Source organism: Passer domesticus, chromosome 1 (assembly GCF_036417665.1).
Source record: "Passer domesticus isolate bPasDom1 chromosome 1, bPasDom1.hap1, whole genome shotgun sequence".
NCBI classification, from domain to species: domain Eukaryota; kingdom Metazoa; phylum Chordata; class Aves; order Passeriformes; family Passeridae; genus Passer; species Passer domesticus.
Window position 1 is genome coordinate 121,626,272 of NC_087474.1, and position 18,623 is coordinate 121,644,894.

Sequence of the window (18,623 nt, forward strand, 5' to 3'; positions counted from 1 at the left end):
TCTAGCCCTTCAAAATGCCATAGCTAACAGGGATGGAAGGGGAGAGAGCCATGACCTGCTGCTGCACTGACTGTACAATGGATGGGGCACAGGGAAGCAGCCTTGGAGCTGCTTCTGTGCACTATCTTGAAATCTCTGGCTCTACTCCTGCTTGCCACTGCCAATACTACATCACTGCACTAGGACAGCCAGACCAGTTTTCAAGCTGCCATTGAACTAGAGGACAACTGAGTTCATCTTTCCCACCTGTGCTATTTATATGCAGGATGTTCAGGAAGTGTATGTTGCACACTGCTCTATTTCTGACCAAAACATATGCTTTCAAGGCAGCCTACAATCACATACAGCTCAGAAATACAGTGTCATAGGGGGAAAGAAATTTCTTACATAAGCTCCCGCATCGCTTCCTGTAATACCAATTGAATTTGCCCTAAAAGCCAGTGATAGTGAGCTCAGAGGTATCCAAAGTGAGTTCAACAATCCAAGGAATGTGTCTGAGCAGCCTATTTCCATGATGACCCATTCTGGTCTGCGATGTCTTTCTTACGTGGGAAGATGCTCTAACTGTTTAACTTCATCTCACTGGAATGTGTTTTGCAAATGTTTTAATAAGTTATGACCCTACTTGTCTATGCAATGCAGTTCTTCAAATATCTCAGCTGCTCCTTTCAGCTGTTTAAGCTGCAAATTCCATAACGCCTGTGATGTTTAGGAAAAAGGGAAATTTATATCTTGCTAAATAGGGCTGTTGCTATCCCAGTGACAAATTCTCTGGATGGAATAATATCTGAGAAAACTTTTTTCCTTTCCTTTTTTATTTTTTAAAGGTATATTTATTATCTTTCATGGCTTCTAGGAACCTCTCACACCTCTGCACTGGATGTTTTCCACCTCTCACAGCATGAGTGTCACAGGAGATGCAGCCTGCTTGGAGATCTCAGCACATCTGGAATCTACAGCAGCCGCAACGATCCTCACAGAGGAGGAGCACACTACCTCCCACTCAACTGCTCCTTCCTAGAATTGGCACTGTGTTCCACAAAGACTCAAAGCCCTAGGTGTGGGAAGCTTTGCCATTCATTTGCTGTCAAGAAGACCATTATCTGTGTTTAAATGACTCCTGAATGTTACCTACACTATCACAATAATTAGGCAATCATTTTACTTAACAAAACTAATCAGAGAAAGATCAAAAGGCTAAATGTAGCTTCAAATATAGTTAGGGGGAAGGAAACCCAAATAGTAAACCCAACTTATCATGTTCATCATATTTCAAGAAGGCCAGCATGAGGAGACTGAAAAATTACTTTGCCACCACATCTAATGGGACTTGTGGGGAGTCATCTCCTGGGAGGTTTGTCAGTCACGTGAGCTCTGACACTTAAGAGTCACTTTTTATCAGTATTCAACTTGCTCAACACATCAGTTCCAGTTACTGCTTTTGAATATAACAGAGACTCATTTTAAAAATATCCTAATTTCTAAAATTTCTAAATAAATACTTCAGTGTGATGACTACACATTCAACACAATGAGAGCACCTTCAGCTATTTTCTCCCCTGGCAACAGAGCACTGAGCCAATTCAGATCTGCCCTAGAGGTAGTTTGAAATCCACCCTCAGGATTGGCAGTCAGCTCTGGGGCTTCTGGTCACAGAGCTGGAGATTGTACAAACACTGAAAGAGCATGGGCAAAGACACATAGAGCAGACACAGGAACTGGGCCACTTGTCCCTCCTGAGGGATGGGGCATCTCTGCCCTTGGAGGTGCATCTCGTTAGAGTAATGGTCTGGCTGGTAGATTTTTGTGAATGTACTTTAGATTTCCACAAAGAGAAAAAAAACCCCTAACAAATACAAACCACCAACATCTTACATACTTCTAGAGATCAATCTGTGCAAGCCAGTTAAAAAAGAGGAATAAGACACAAAGACCTTCAGGAAGAGAAGATGCTTTCCTGCTCTACCTAGGCCAGCAGACACAGGATCACACTCAACCATTTTTTGAGCACAACACACCCTCCAGGCCCTCTCTAAAGTATCCTGGGCCAGCAATGAGCAAAACTAAAACATGAGCTGGAAAATAAACCACGTGCATTGGATTTAGAAGTCAGGCCTTTTTTTTTCTTTTTTTTTTCTTTTTTTTTTTGTTCTTATTTTTAGAAGGTGGGATTAACCACTGTTACAAATACTTATGAATTAGTGAGAGCCTTGACATCAAGACCAAGTGTCTTGTGGAAGACAGACTCATGTTTTGAGCTATTTTTATTTTGGCAAGTGGAGTTTAGTTCTGCCCTAATAGAGAAAAAAATATAATGGCCTCTAGAGTGCCAAACTAAGGCCAAATTAAGTGATCTAATCAGTTTTCTGACTGACATGGTATAAAATTAAAATACATAATTAATTATTAAATAACTCATTAGAACAGCAGCAAGAGAAGTTATCCCATTCTTTTTTGTGAGATGGAAGAATTCCTCATGCTGGCTGAAGATAGTTATTCTAAAGCCTTTCTTTAACACCATAGAAACAGATTCATCTAAAGAAAAACTATTATTAATGTTTTTCATTATTTACTTTTTAACACAGGTCTTCTATTGAATTACTAAAAATAAATTCATATTTATCCATAATTGAGACACTTTGTCACCACAAAGATTAATCTAAGAACATAAATTCTAGCTAATGTTCACTGCTCAATGGCTGTTTTTGTTTCTGAAGGGTCTTCATCTAATTATTTTGTAGTGGAAGACTGCTCTAAAGGATCAGCTTCCAAAATAGTTATCTAGATGTTTAAGATCATTATAATGAATGCACACTTGTTTAGTCTCAGAACATATTGCCAAGAGATTTTTACATGACTGTTTTATTTTTCCCAAGATAAATTATCATCAGCTTTTTTCCTCTCTTTTTTTTTTTTTCTCCTTCAATACCTTTCTTCAAGTATCAGATATGCAGGATGATTTTTAAGAACATATTTGGAGCAAATTTAAAATTCTTTTTCAGAGATGAGATTAGATTTTTTTTTTTTAATTTTTGAAAAACCAAACATTAAATTAGGTAAAATAGACAGCTTTAATAAAATTCCAAAAGGCAGCCTTTCTCACCAAGAGTATTTTTATTTTGGTGCATCTATTTCTTTGTAGAAGATTGTTGATTCCCTCATTATTTTAAAGTTGTTGGAGAAAGGTTGCAGCACCTTTTTTCTGACCAAGATGCATGATCTTGCAACACCTCCCATGGTGTGTTTAATATCCAGGATGGCTTGAATTCTTGCAGAACACTCCATATCCGTTAACAGACATGGCATTACAGATGTTAGAGCAGTCAAAGGTTCATCTCAGCAAGACACTAATAGAAACCATTCGTACTAAAGATAAGGCTTCTCATGAATAATGAAAAAAAAAAATCAAAGTCAATTTAATCAGTTGTCTTTTGGCTCATATTTCCTGTCACAGGCAACTTTTCCCTAATTTGGAAAACAATATTTCAAAGCAACAGCAGTTTTTTATTAGTTTCATAACTTCATGGGAATTTCCCACTATTGTGGTTGCGATATTCAGACCTATAAAGCAAGAAAAAAACTTTGTTTTTCTCACAGATGCCCATCCAGTTGTGACTGCTTTCCCAAAGAATAATCTGTACCCCTTTCTCCCACTAATAAAGAAACAGTTGTGTAAACTTAAAAATTTCTACTATAGGCAAAAAGTGACCAAAAAAAAAAAAAAGAAGATAAATCCATGTCTCCTAAAAACTGACAAAAAACATTCCAAACTCTGGATTGTTAGGCTCAGTCTTCTAAATTCAGTTTATAGGTGATGTTTTGCTGTTGCTTGGATTTGTGGGTCTTTTTTAAATAGTACTGCTCTGCCATTAGGGGACATTACATTAATTTCATTGGGCATCACTGGGCCTCAAAGCAAGAGAGATGTTTTCCTTCAGCAGGACAGAAAGATGTGGCATTTTTAATTCACTTTCTTTCATGTCTTGAAGTAATTTAATTCTTTATTTGCCCTTCTCAGAAGATAATCTTGTAAGAAAATGAAGGTAACTTATTTGTAAACATTGTTATCAGAAAGCACCACCTTTCTCTCTGCATCCCTCATGCTACTGCCACAGTGTCAGCTGCTGGCATCCTAAAAAACCAAGGACTGATTGATCCACTTTTTAAAAAATTTTAACCACTGCATGTTTTGACACTTCAGTGTGAGATGAACTGCAGATAGGTAGGTTTCTAACATTTTTACTCTGGGTCTTCCTTTTAACAAATCAGAAAATGGCAAAAAAAAACCAACAAAAAAAAAAAAAAAAAAAAAACCACAAAAAAAAAAACCACTTGAGGGTACAGGTCCTGGATCTTTTAATGCTATGGAAATTTTCTTCCCTCCCATTACTTTGGGATGAGGAGTCCCAAAGGAATCATGTATCTAAGCCTGAACTTCTCTGCAAAGTCCTGCACTTCATGCTCAAACTGTGACTCATTGCAAACATTAGACTGTCCTTCATCTGAAGTCCTTGTGAGGTTTTTCTGTAGTCGGTAATGCTGCACCAAAGCCTAGACAAGGGTAATTGTGCAAGAACTCAAGGGTCAAAGTGTAAGGCAAGGGCCTATTTTTCCCCACAAACCAGTCAGCATAACATTGGTCTTTCCTAAGCCACCAGCCTCGGGTTACCTTGCTTGTCTTGGTCTTTATTTTTAACCTGTACAGCAGAACCTTGAGCATTTCTCCAGGATTTCTAGCCAAAGCTGTACTTGGAAAGGGCTCCTCAAACCTCTGAAATGGTCAGAGACTTCCATATAGTGTTTTAATAATAATTTTCAGTATCTTTCTGTAACATGTGAGGAAATGTCACTCTGCTCTGGAAATACCACCCCATGCAGGATCAAATGTCTTCATTATATTTGTCCATATATTTGTATCTTAGGAACAAGGAGGATTACGGGAACCTTCTTCCATGCCAGAAAACCAGAGACACTGGGAAAATGAGGACCCATTGGAATACTCAGTGAAGCACCTGGGAGCCTTCAGGAAAAAAATTTCCTTTCTCCTTCAAAGTGGAAAGCTATTTCTGTCACAGAAATATCTAATCTGTGAAATTCCAGGACTATTCTAGAATCTGTATCATATTGCTAATGGTTACCTCAAACCTGAACAGCATCATTTCCATTCTGGTATTCCTTACAAATACTGCAGCTTTTCTGAGTAGCTAATGCCACAAACAATCAATTTTCACTTTTACTCTGAAGACAACAAATTTTTTTCCTGCCTCTTCATAACTTCAAAACCTTCCTGAAATGCATGCAGGCTTTTCTCCTTTAATTTGCCATCAAAGAGTCACTCAAAGTGTGTAGTCTTCAGGTCAGAAGCAAACCATCAGCAAGATGACCTTAGCTGCCTGCCAGGGCACTGCTTGTTTTTCTTTTCACAGTTCAGCACTTCAGAGTTGCAAGGGATACAATTTCTTCAAGGCAAAAAAAAATCAATATCTATTCTCTCACAGAATCAAATGATAGAGATTAGAAATCAGGAGACAAGGGGAAAAAATGAAGGCTAAGAAGGTGGAAAAAAAATCTCAAACTGGAGAATAGGAAAAATGTGCAGACTTGTAAGGCCTGGTTTATATGAAAGAGGAACCTGGAGAAGCAACTCAATTGAGACCCTTATTTCCACCTACCGAAAAGTGATACAGAGAAGTGACTGGAATTATGAGTAATAGCTCTTAACAAGTAAAACTACAGTATAGTAAAACAGTGTTACTTATCCTTAAGAAAGTATCCTTTAAGTATAATAATGTGTTGTTACTTGGGAAAGTATTTTCTAGTCGATAGTCAGCATGTTACTTTATCCATTATCTGTCTCCAAAACTCATATTTCTCAAAAAGCTGTGGGTTTTGCTTCTTACAAAGCACAAAGACTGTATAGAGCCATTCTTCCCTTATAATTCTTTTCATATAACTTTTTAAATAGAATATATTTTCACTCACAAGTCGAAATTAGAACTTGGTGGAAAGAGAGGAAACAGAGGCTAAACTAATTCCTTGCAGGAAATTACTCTTTTTTCACGTCCATCTTCAATGCATGCAACTTTTAAAAGCAAGCCTAGAGGAAGTTGGTCTAATGAAAGGACTAATCTCAAATCAGACAGAAACAGACAAAGGGAATTATCAGCTTTATATTAAGCACATTCAAAATATCACAGAGTAACACAGCTGTTCATCATATCACACAGTAACAGCAATGCTGTTTTCATGCTACACAACCTATATATACAGAAATATGTTGAAGTCACAGCTCAGGCATATCGTCTTAGTCAAAGGATGAAGCACAGAAGCAGGGAATTCCATTGAAGGGGTTTCCACATTTGTTCTCTACTTTTACTGATCACCAGAAACAACCAGAAATTGTCTCAAACCCATAAAATAACTGTTTATATAATTGGACGCAGTTCAATAAAAGAGAATTTTATTTTTTTAAATCTCATTTTAAAATAAGAAAACACATAATTCTATATACTTAAAAATAAATTTAAACATTACTTATGTCAAAGAATTGCACGAGAATAATAGTATGCTTTTTTTTTTTTTTTTTTTTTTGCTTTTCATTGAAGTAACCCACAGATTTTGTGTTATAAAAAGACTTCTGGATTCCTGGGACACATTTAAAATAGTAACTTACCACAATTCACTTTATGCATTCAAAAATTTAATAATAGACTATCCCTGAGTAGGAATTTCCTTTTTTTTTTTTTTTTCCACATCTAGAAAGGCTTTCAAATGAAAATAGCTACTAAATCAACTCCTTCCACTTTCATGTGGAAGCATAATCACATGGTTGTTTAAAGAGGAGTAACCAAGCTTGCAGAAATGGAAGGGCTACTATTCTTCTGTCATTTATCTAATAACTGTGCTCATAGATTAAAAAAAAATATTCTCTTGGAAAGAACACAACAGAAGTTATGCAACAGTGACAGACATCATCCTGTTGAAATGATCCATCTATTTTAGGAAGATAAAAATGTGGAGACTGTACCTTCTGGAGGTGCGTTAAGGATGGAAACGCCACAACCACAAGTCACTGAAACTGAGTATTTGTGATTGGGAAACATCAGAGCTCGTAGAGAAGCCAACCACATTTTTGTGGGGGCTCATAAATCTCTAGCTCTTGCAGCATCACACTGTATAAAAGGGGGTGAGCTTTAAGCAGTGTCCTGGGTTTCCTTTCTTTCAGAACAACATGTGCAGAACTGCTTTACCAGTGACCCTGCAGAGGACATGCTTCAAAGTTAAACTTCAAGGACAGTTTCAGAAATTACTTTTAGTTCCCCTGGACAAAGGGAACTAAACCTGTGCTAAAATAGCTTTTCTATCTTGGTACCAGTTTCTGGGATTAATGTTAAGAAGAATCACAGGAAGCCTCTGGCACAGCTATTTCAAAGCCCTCCTCCTCTTCCTGCTGTCGTCTTCCTCACCTTTGCATCCAGGCTCACACAGCCGCAGAAGCCTGGATCAATGCAAGGAAAGACCTGCAGCAAATCAGCATCCTAAAGAACCTGCCTGTGACCCTGTGCTGTGAGTATGATCACAGGCCACTGCCAGCACCAGAGCTCTGATCCCACTGAGGTCCACTGCTCCTGAGCATAAATCCAACATCCACTCCTCCCTTGTGCCACATTTCCTGAACATGAAAAGTACAGCCATAAAGGAAAACAACATCCAGCCCATTGCAAAACAACTCGAGTTTCTGCAGAAATCTCACAAGGTGAAAAGATTAAATTCCACCAACCCAGGGAAACAATTTGACAAGTTAAACATAGCAATTTTGGAGCAACTGAAAACATGAAGGGCAGGGGAGGAGTATTTATCGAAGATGGTGTAAATTCTGTGGCAAGGAGAAGGCAAAATGTCACCAGTGAAGATGGTTATCATAAACTCTTAAGGATATTCTTCTCTCACCATTCAACATGCAAATTCAGCAAATGAGAAACATCAGCAGCAACACAACAACAGCAGATTTGTCATTTTTCTCACCTATATCAAGTTTCCAAGAACATCTACTGGGCAATGACTAAACAACCCCTTCACTACATTTCCTTCTTATTTATATTCATTTATGCTTAGAAATACAAGACAAATTTATTTTCCTTACAATAAAAATAATAATTCCTAGTATAATTTTCATTTTCTATATAAATATTGAGGATGCTTGAACAAAAAATTCTATATTTAGGAAAAAATCAAATTATGCACTGAAGACCTGAATAGGTTTATGACTTCATCCTCTATAGCTGTCATAGGAAGCAAGAAGGGAATAGGCATTGCCATCTCTAAAATGTTGATTTTTGTCTCAAAATTTGATTGCAAGTGAAATTACAGAATTATCTAAGCTGAAAGTCTTTCAGCTAGGCTGAAAGTCTGTGACATCCCAAGATCTTCCTGCAGAATAAACTGTTGTAGCCTGCTGTTTAAAACAAAAGATGAGATAACAGATGCATTGATTTCAGCTGCTTGAGAAACACAAAACCAATAAAGAAGTCACTGTCTGATGGGTAAAGGAACACAACAAAATAAATTGGTAAAAAATTTGAAAATAGACTTTTTTTTAATATTTACAGAAAATAAAACCATTTTAACATCTACCATTCTCATAGTTTCTTAACATATCCATTAAAATACTTGATTATAAAAACGTTTTGCAGTCAGGAGACTGGTGCTGCTGATGCCCACTAAACAGCTATTCCTCTGCACAGAATGCATTCCAGTTTTGATGCTTAACTCTTGCAGTTAAGGAGAAAAAACAAAAAACCCAACCAAAAAAACCCCAAACACTAAGACTCCTGGGAGAAAGCTATTTAATCAGTGGCCCAGCAGTCAGAAGTGAGGTGTCTTCCCTCAAGAGCCACGTGGCCCCTTTCATGCCAGACCACACTGTGGCATCTGTACTCACAGCAGCTTCCATGTACATCCAAGGAATTTTTCAAGATCCTAAGAATTGAGATTTTCCAAAAAAGAACTTTGTACTACACCCCAACCAACAAGCTCCAGCACATCAAACCTTCTGCACAACTTTTTCTTGTCACCAGTGAGTAGGTTAAATTACCTGCATGGAATGGAAAATGCGATTCATCTACACAATGAGACAAACACATTTTCTTCATTTAACCATACAGGGATGCAGGGAATGGACTTGAGCTGGCAAGTTCCTCCTTCTGAACTAACTGAAGAGCTGCAAAGAGGACATGTGACATTAAAAAAGTATAAGAAAGATTAAAATAAACATGTAAGAATCATGGCTCATCCTGTTTCTTGTGCAGTATTGGGTCATAACTTAAAGAAAATTTCTCAAGATGACTTCTAGGTGACTACAGGAACAAAATGTCAGAAAGTTCAAGATGACACTTGCAGCTTGGCAAAGAAATAATATGGCAGATGGAGAAGTGCCAAGATTGATTTTTTTCCCTTTTTTTTGAATATATTATGGAAGTCTAATATAAAGCTGAACAATGCAGGAAGATCTCTAGACAGAAATCAAAACCTACTGAAGTCCACTGAAAATAAATTAACATTTTCAGGTAAAAAATTGATTTTTTTGGTGTATTAGGTCTCAGTCAAAGAAAAACACTAAGTATGTGATTTAACACACACGCCACATTACAACAGTGCATCTTGTCTTAATATGGAAAACTGGTTTATAGAGTAAGAACTGACCCACACGGATACCAACCCACAATTCCCAGAGGTGCCTGAAAATCACAAGTACCAAACAGGGCAGAGAAGTAAGGCTTTAAGTTTTACTTTAAGTGTCACATGCCTTTGAGCACACTGCTTTACCTTCTTGCTTACATAATAGAGAGAACAAAATGGTGAGAGCACAGGATTTGAAGATATAAAACTGCTATGGTATGAAAGAGCAGCCCAAGTATCACAAATTGGTCACCCTGGTTGTCAGGTACCAAAAATAAGTAAATTGTCTGGAGAAATTCAGGTCTTACGTAAGAGATACATAGCAAGCATTCTGCTCAGAAATTGCCACCATAAAAAGGACAAGAATGTAATCATATGTTCAAGGCAAGGTTTTTATGTATAACTGAGAACAGATGTGGAAGCACAAGCACAGGAAAAGAGCACCTAATTAGCTAATTGAAAAGCGCATCCTCAGGCATATAAAATCCCAGTTTGACAAGCAGTCATAAGCTGACACATCTCAATTTTTCAGTGCTTTAAAACTGCCAAAATAGAAGCATATGCCATCACAGTATATAAAAACATTCTGTAATCATACATAGAATTGTGGAATATTCTGGATTGACAGGGTCTTCCTAAAGGATGTCTAGTCCAACTCCCACTAATGTGAATGGACATCTTCAACTAGATCAAGTTGCTCAGAGCCCCATCCAGTCTGACACTGAATGTTTCCAGGGATTAGGCATAGACCACCTCCCTGGGCAACCTGTCCTAGTGTTCCACCACCCTCATCATAAAAAATTGGTTTTATCTGGTTTGAATCTACCCTCTTTTAGTTTAAAGTACCAGTCACCCTATCCTATACCTACGTTCAAAAGATTTACTGGAACTCTGGTGTTCCAGAGTAGCAACAACACAGTATATATACTTACATTCTACTGGTAATTTGGAATTTTTTTTCAAGCTCTACAATGTACTGCTAGAAAGTCAACAGAAGCATATTTAGCTGCATGTATCATATCTGGGGCAAATTATTTGAGCTTCCAAAAATTCACTTATAAGTAAGAGCTACAAACATAAGGAATAGAAATATTATTAGTATTACATGGTCTAAAATTAAAATAAAATATTTTACTTCTTAGCTGTTTTGTTGATTTTAAAAAATACAGTCTCTGAAAAATTACTTCAGCCTAATTCAAGAAATCTTAGTATATACCAAAAAAGGTTATTTCTAGTTTACAGACTTTTAAAAGCAGACAGTTGGTTTTAGTCAGCTGATTTCAACTGAAAATAAATACGTTTTTTTCTGTATAGTTACATAAAATAAATGTCTCTTCTGAAGCTGAAAAAGCTATCAATTGTCTACAAAATTATCACTTATTATTTACAGTATTCTGTGCTGTATTCAGTATAACCTTTTTCTACCATTTCAATCATTGTTAAATCATTGCTAAAAATACACCCCACCATTCACAAGAGACATGGTAGACAATTAATGCTGACCAGCACCCCACAAGAAGCATAGCTTAGCAGTCTCCTCATGAGCACTTTGATTATATTAGACATTAAGAGCTGACATTTCAACTGCTTAAATTAACTGGCTCAGAGATGGACTGGTACTTAAAACTGACTGCTACCCCTTAAGGATCCAGGATCTTCAGGCCATGTTTTTTGGCCCTCCTATATAACTGACATATAAAAGTTATTATGTCCTTGATAACGACTATACAATGTGTCAACTCTTAAGTGTAAAATTCCAACACAGCAGAATGTTTTGGTTATATGTAACTCATAGCTCTGTACCTAATCTTCATTAAAAAATAAAAATGAGGCATTACTTATAAATTTTTTTTCTGCAACTTTAACGTTCCCAGGACAGGTAAACAGGTGCTACTTGTTGCAGGATTTGCTAAAGCTGTGTGCACAGGCATGCATCCCTGTGTTCAGAACAGGTAGATCTCATGTAGAGATCTGGGGCAGAAACAGGACTTATTAATCTGAGCGAGGTGAAAAAAAGTTCTTCATTAACATCCTTTTGCAAACAGTACAAATTTTTGACTAGGAGGTAAGAAAACATCTCTTCTCACTGCAGAAAATAATCTGCTACTTACTAAATAATTTTGCTTAGAAAGTTAAAGCCACAGTGAATTTAAGTCCAAAGAAGCAAAAGTCAGGAAAAGGAAAGCAAGGATGGCACCTATGATTAATTTCAGAAAATCGAACCAGAAATAAGGGAGAATTTAAAAATTACTCAAATTACAGTAACAGTTTCAATCCAGGCTTCAAAACAAAGGACTAAATTGAATGTTGAAAACATTGAATTGCCAAATCAGTTGCAAATTGAAGACCCTTACTAAAAATGCCACAGGATTCCAGTCCCAGCAGAGTTGGGCGAGACAACCTCAGGAGGTTCCTTACAACCTCCACAGTTCTCTAAATCTGATGCTGCTTGAGAGCATCAACATTGAACTCAATTCTTAGCCAGTATTTAGAGTCTGGGGACTAGACTTTCCCATGCTCCTCAGTATTTTATGTGGATGTTGTTAATATGAGTGAGTGTTAATAGAGCGAGTGCTAAAGGAAGTAACTGTTTACCCTCTCTCATTTATCATTGCTGCTTCAGGACTGCAGAATGGCTTGTAAAGACAGATAAAGAAATCAGAGACCTTAAAATGCAGCACTGAGATCACTGAAGTTTAAAAGGCTTGAGAAGGAAAAGGAGTTCTTATATGGAGAATGCTCTCTTTCTGAATTATTAATTTGGCACTAAGCAGTAATTGTCTGCATTTATTAATTTTAAAAATTAATAATAGTTTTATATTAATTCTTATAATTAATCATTTAATTAAAATAATTGACAATTTATTAATTCAAAATTATAGCAATGAAACAGCACTCCAAAGTATTAATAAATTTTTGCCATAGCTGCTCATAGCCAATCTGCCTTCTAGTTAAACTTCACAAAATAAGGCTGCAATGTAGGTCACAAAGAAAACTAGTGGTGCAAAAAGGCACAGAATAATTCTGCAGAGGGCAGACCTCCCAGTTCTACTATACAATATAGGTAACTTATGGAAAAGTGTATACTTCAGTGTAAAGATGGTCCTATGCAGACCATCTTAAGATTCAAATGCAACAAATGCTGAATTCTAAACAGCATAAGCTCCTGACTGACTGCAGAGCAGTGCAAAAACTGATATGCTTCTCAGAGTATTCAAATGGATATAGCTTTCCAAGAACACTGGAAAAAATCCCTTTTAAATTATCACATCCCTTCTGTTTTAAGTCTGCAGGACAGCATGTGCTTTCAATCAACTTTTTCTACCATTCATTTCCCTTTCTGCAGTTCAGAAAAATAAATTTCTTCTCTCTAAAGCCAGACTTTAGAATAAACATGTATTAGCAGTAGCACAAGAGGCTTTTACTTTTAGTATTTGCTGTTTCCAACATGCTGCTGCACAAAAGAATTAGGGAAATTTGAGATCACCAAATTTATCCTCCAACTTCTCCCCCATCCCTCCTGACCATGCTCCTCATCCAAATTATATAGCTACACACAAAGTTTTATTACGGCGCAAGATGAAGCACATAGGTGGTACATAACAAACATACTTTCAAGAACCAGTAAGGCTGTGACACACAAAAAATATGTAAACTACATTTTTCTCAATGGCTGTTCAGAATCATTACTGAATACGTTAGGAGTTTGTTTGACAGAATTTCCATTTTGAATATACATAAAGATTATAAAATGAAACACATGACAAATATTCCTAAAACCCAAAGGCACTGTTGTTTATTGATATTTTTAAAATATTATGTCATGTAACAATAACAGACACATCCTGGCATTCTATTAAGTGGCTGATATCAGAAGGGAAGGAGTTTTTCTTCCTTCATAGTTTGCATTACAGCAATTTATTTTAATCAATTTATTTAGGTGCTTCCCAAGTTCACTTTCATATATTGTTCATGTGTTTCTGAGTTATATAAACCTCAGTCATGTCTTTTTATCTGAAACTAGAAATCAAGCCAATTCTCATAGTATCATATATCATCGCTGCTACTGTCCATATATAAGCTTAAAAGTATGCATTTTTAATCTAGGCGACAGTAAAATGAGACTAGAAAGTTTAGATGTTTTGATAGACAAAGATAAGGAATTTGAGGTCTTTTTTATTTTTTGGCAAGCAAGTTAAGTCTCAGCATGAGTTCTGTACTCAGCTCACTTTAGCACTCAGGGTACCATCTCAGAGCCTACAACAAATGAACTTCATGGTATGTCATCAACACAAAGCAGAAAGACACACAAACTTTAGTGATTAATGATTCACAGTGTAAGAAAAATGTGTATTTTTGTATGTCCTAAAAGGAGTGCCACTTGTAAGTACTCTGTCATGTAGGGCCATCACCAAATTAGCAGTTTTATCCAACTTAGAAGAACCTGATAAACAACACATCCTTTCCTCCTGGAGAAAACTCTTATTTTACTTTGAAGTAGATTATTCAATAACAAAAGAGCGGGGTCTTATGTTATAGCACTGGATTGCCCTTTGCTACACAGATTCATTGCTGCTACTTAAGGAACACCTGCCCTCCCAGAAACTGAAGGATTCAGTGCTCCTTAGCAAAGCCTGATGGCTTCCAAGAAATAACTAATCCCTGGAAGACTTATAATATTCACAGCAGTAGTATCTGAGGCTGAGAAAGTTTTGTCAATGGGTAAAAGACATCAAGGCTACTAAACATTTGGCATACTAAAAGAAATGAGTTACACTATGTGCACAACTTCTTAAACCACTTGTGACTAAGTTGACTTAAGAAACAAGACTGCACCAAATTGCAGACAGAACTGAATTCCCATTTAGCTGAAGGTGAAAAATTCAATTATTAAAAAAACCATTGCATCATGGGCTGTTTCTCTGGCTTGCCTTTTTTATGCATTAAACCTACAGATCTATGTTATTTACACATTTGACACTGGGCAATACTCAACTATGGTAATACTACTCTTGAAGAACAAGGCACATTAGAAAACTAATTTTAGAAAGTCAGTACATCAACTAGTAAATTTAACAACCAGGTAAGAATGCAACTTGACAAAATGACATTGTTATCCACAGATCAATTGTCTTAGATTTATTTAATCAAAGATATGATACAGTTACAAGCCCATGCATTTCATAAAAATCTGAACTTAAAATTTGTATGGAACAAAATTTTAAATAAAGCATATACAAATGTTTCTGGCTATTTAACTGGACTAATTAGTCTAGAGAAATATTATTTGAAACGTATGAGCAGAAGCATTGAGATTTTCATGTGGTCGTTTCTTTACCTCCTCTTCCACTCCACACCTGAAGATAAATCACAGCTGAATAACTCCATGAATTGAATCCGAGGCATAAGCTCATAGCTGAACTCGTAAATTCACTTCCCATTGGTTACATATTTATAGTATATCCCTTTTATACTGTTATTAAAAATAAATAAGACTACATTTTAAAAATGTAGGCAGTATAACTACTAAAAAATGTCACTTATGCATTTAATATGCTGACAAAATTAAAATTTCTATTTAAATTCATTTTGATGATTACAAGGTAATTCTTGTAATTCCCAAATGCTTTTGAAGATTACTACCTCTCATAGAAAATGTAGATATTTCTATGTAATGAAACCACTGGAGAAATCATAAAGATGCAACACATTAACATGAAATAAATATTAGAGATGGTATTTAAAAGGCACACAAATACTTCAAACACATACAGTTTCAAATCTTTATTGTTTTAAAATTCTACATGTCTTTTACAATTACAATAATTTGTTACTTAAATGACTCTTGTATGGTTAATGTACAATGAGTTTTTTCCTGAAACTCAACCATGAAATACAATTTCATCAATATGATTTTTCTAAATAGATTAATACAAGACTTCTGTTTTGTTGGGAAGAACAAGTGCTTCACCTTGAGAATAAACAGCACAGGTGTCTTCCCTTCAGAATCTGTGTGATCAATCCATCGAAAGTGCTTTTGAAGATTGCAGATCTAACTGTGACTGATTTTCAAAATCAGTCCATCAAATTACAAGGGTTTTTTAACATTTAAGAGCATTTTCATGTAATGAAACAAGCTGCAGTAGTTATTTTTATTTATCTACTGAGGCAAACTCACGTTGAAGAAAAATTATATGATTATCGGCATGCAATGAACACCCTCTTTAAATAGTTGATGAATTTTACACATATAAAGAATCTGTTAAAGAGTGCAAGTACTTTGATAATGATTTCACAAAAGGACATATGCTGGTAATAATGGTAACTAACATTTAACATCTAAATACAAGCTAATGGTATATTTAACAGGCAATTAACATGGCAAACAAACCATGTTTCATGTGGTTGCCCTTAGAGAAAATGAACTCATTTGGTCCACACTCTTAAAGTTATCTGGGTAAAAAAATCGAAGCAGTTAGGGCCAGAGTTTTTGATGAATTTCTAAAATGTCACCTGTTAAAAAGTAAAAGCAGTACATCAATGACGTATCTTGTCACATGACCTCAGTATAAAAAGATGGCCTGGTATTTGGAGCGATGAACGAGCACTGAAGGACAAGTCAAAAAAGAATGGAGACAGAATGAACTAAAACTTTGTTGTGTTATACTTTCTTGTTCCATGGTACTGCTTTCACTCTGTAGAATTTTGTACCCAAGGGAACTTTGAATCTGTTTTGTGCCTACAAAAAAAGAATAAAAATTAAAATGTGGAACTAGTCTACCGATTCTGGTACTTTTAAGCTCAAATTGATTCCCACTACTCAGTATTCAGGAGACCCTTAGAAGTCCGGCAGGACTCTGAACAGTGTGGATGCAAATACCCAACCCACCACTCGCTCAACTCTTCTAGCTCCCCTACTCTTGCTATTCACTGACTTAAAAGAAAAGCACTTTCGTCTAACTTCTTACGCAGAGAGAATTTCTCACAATTGTTAAAAATACTAAAATACACTTTTCTTCTCTATTAATCAGAGGTGATTTCTCATTACTATCTTCTTACCTTTTTTGCCTGGCAATACTCCTTTTCCATCACTTTTCCTAGCACCCATGGTCTCCTAGATGCACCCGATGCTAAAGAGAAAATGTATGTAATATTTTGGATAAGCAACTATAAGTACCAGGATATTACACTATATTTTCATTAAAAGCAGATTTTTTTTTAAAAAACAGTTTAAATAAGCAAACATTAAGTAAGGTCAGATTTAAATGCAACATTTTGGTGGCCCTTAGAACAATAACTTGCAGTACCTAGGCCAACCCCAATTTTAACCTATCACAAATACAACTAGTGTTCTGAATTTACCTTTCCCCACTTCCCTGATGCAGGAATAGAATCAAGATACAGTTTCCTGAAGCAGTGAGACAGAGACAAATGTGTCCCTCAGGCCGTTGTTAAGTCTTGATATTTGTTTTATTTGCAGTTTTCTTAGAGTTGAGATTAACTCTATTCAGCAATTGGTAAGAACCAGAGCAAACTAAGTACATTTGAAAACAGGTCAGTGAATCAAGTATCCACAGTAACATACAAACTGACATAGCTTTTACCTTATATATGTAAAAAAAAAAACAGTAAGAAAAGTCTATCATATTTCACACAGCTATGTATGCACTACTAATGCCATAGGTCAGAATATATTACATCTGGAAGTAAGACATGCATTTTGCCCTTAGGTTTCACAGATGACACATGACACAGATCCTTCAGCAGACTCACAACCCAGTTAGGGCTTAGTGGTCTTCTGGAGAATACACAATTTTTCAAGATCTATCATCTTCCATCATAACTGCAATCTACAGTGAGTCTGCTCAGGAAAATTATTTGACAGCTTGTCATATGTAATAACATAGAAACTTTCACTGATAAGTTAGAATTAATATAAATTGTATTTTGATGCATATTCTTAGAAGTTTTTACAAAGTTGGGAGCATAGCTGGGTTTGCAAAAAAGCATGATAGTTTAAAAACATTTCCATTAATCCACTTCATGTAGAGCTCATGGTTTAGTGCAAAGCATTGTTATTTTTCCTCATCTAAAAAGATTTCAACTTAGCTAAGTTTAGATAGCTGCCAAAAAAAAAGCCAACAAAAAGCCTTGACAATTAAGGGAGAAAAAAAGTAAATCTGCCATCAACTTGAACATAAACAAAGAAATACAGGAAGTCTTCTCTGAAAAATTATAATAAATACAATTTTAATTTGGTGGAAAAACTATAAGCAAAAACATTGCTTGTAAACTCCCATATACTGTTGTCTACATTTTTTTATTTATTATTTATGCTGAGTAGTTAAAGCAGCCTGATGGGAATGTTAACATACCCTGTGTGTGTACCAAATCGGCATATTCTCCCTCTTTTTTTTTTTTTTACAGCTTACTTGGAAGATGCAGGTCCTTTTCCCCAGTTTTCCAAGATATTAACATCTAGATAAATTTTTAATTAAAAATGTTTTGCTTTGAAAAATATTTTGCATCTGAACAAGTAGCAAAAGCTACAAAAATAGCTGACAACTGCTACCTGCTTCTTGTATTTATCACATATATAATTATAAAAATCACTTAGTGTTAGAAAGTTAAGACTGTTAGTTGTAAGAGGAGATAATAATTAGAAAAAAATCTGACACTTACCACACTCACCTGGTTTGAGATCCAGTGCAGCAAGGGACTCCGAGTGCAAGAAATACAAGGTTGGACTAACAGTAAACAACACGTAGTTGTCATGCCTTTCATCCAAGATGATGAGTACTAAATCGCCAACCTGAAAACTAGTGAAAAAAATAAAATCACAGAACTTAACTTAAAAAAAAAGTACAGAAGCTTAAAATTACATTACTTACACTACATTTTTTCCCCCATGTATTGCATGAGAGAGACTAAGTTGAAGAGCAGCA

The 18,623-nt window shown here is 35.8% G+C and overlaps 1 protein-coding gene across 4 annotated transcripts in view; it reads right to left on the reverse strand.

Annotated features, from left to right (window-relative positions):
- Window positions 1–15,447: 15,447 nt before the first annotated feature.
- The window catches only part of RB1CC1 (RB1 inducible coiled-coil 1), a 66,139-nt gene continuing 62,963 nt past the window's right edge, over window positions 15,448–18,623 (reverse strand). For 3 of the 4 annotated variants that reach the window (XM_064386212.1, XM_064386222.1, XM_064386242.1), the window contains 3 exons: window positions 18,361–18,497; window positions 16,738–16,808; window positions 15,448–16,417 (listed from right to left, as the gene is read on the reverse strand). In XM_064386212.1, the coding sequence (XP_064242282.1) occupies window positions 16,340–16,417; window positions 16,738–16,808; window positions 18,361–18,497 (286 nt within the window). In that variant the 3' untranslated portion in view covers window positions 15,448–16,339. The remainder of the gene's footprint in view (window positions 16,418–16,737; window positions 16,809–18,360; window positions 18,498–18,623) is intronic. The other variant, XM_064386232.1, reaches the window with a different exon arrangement.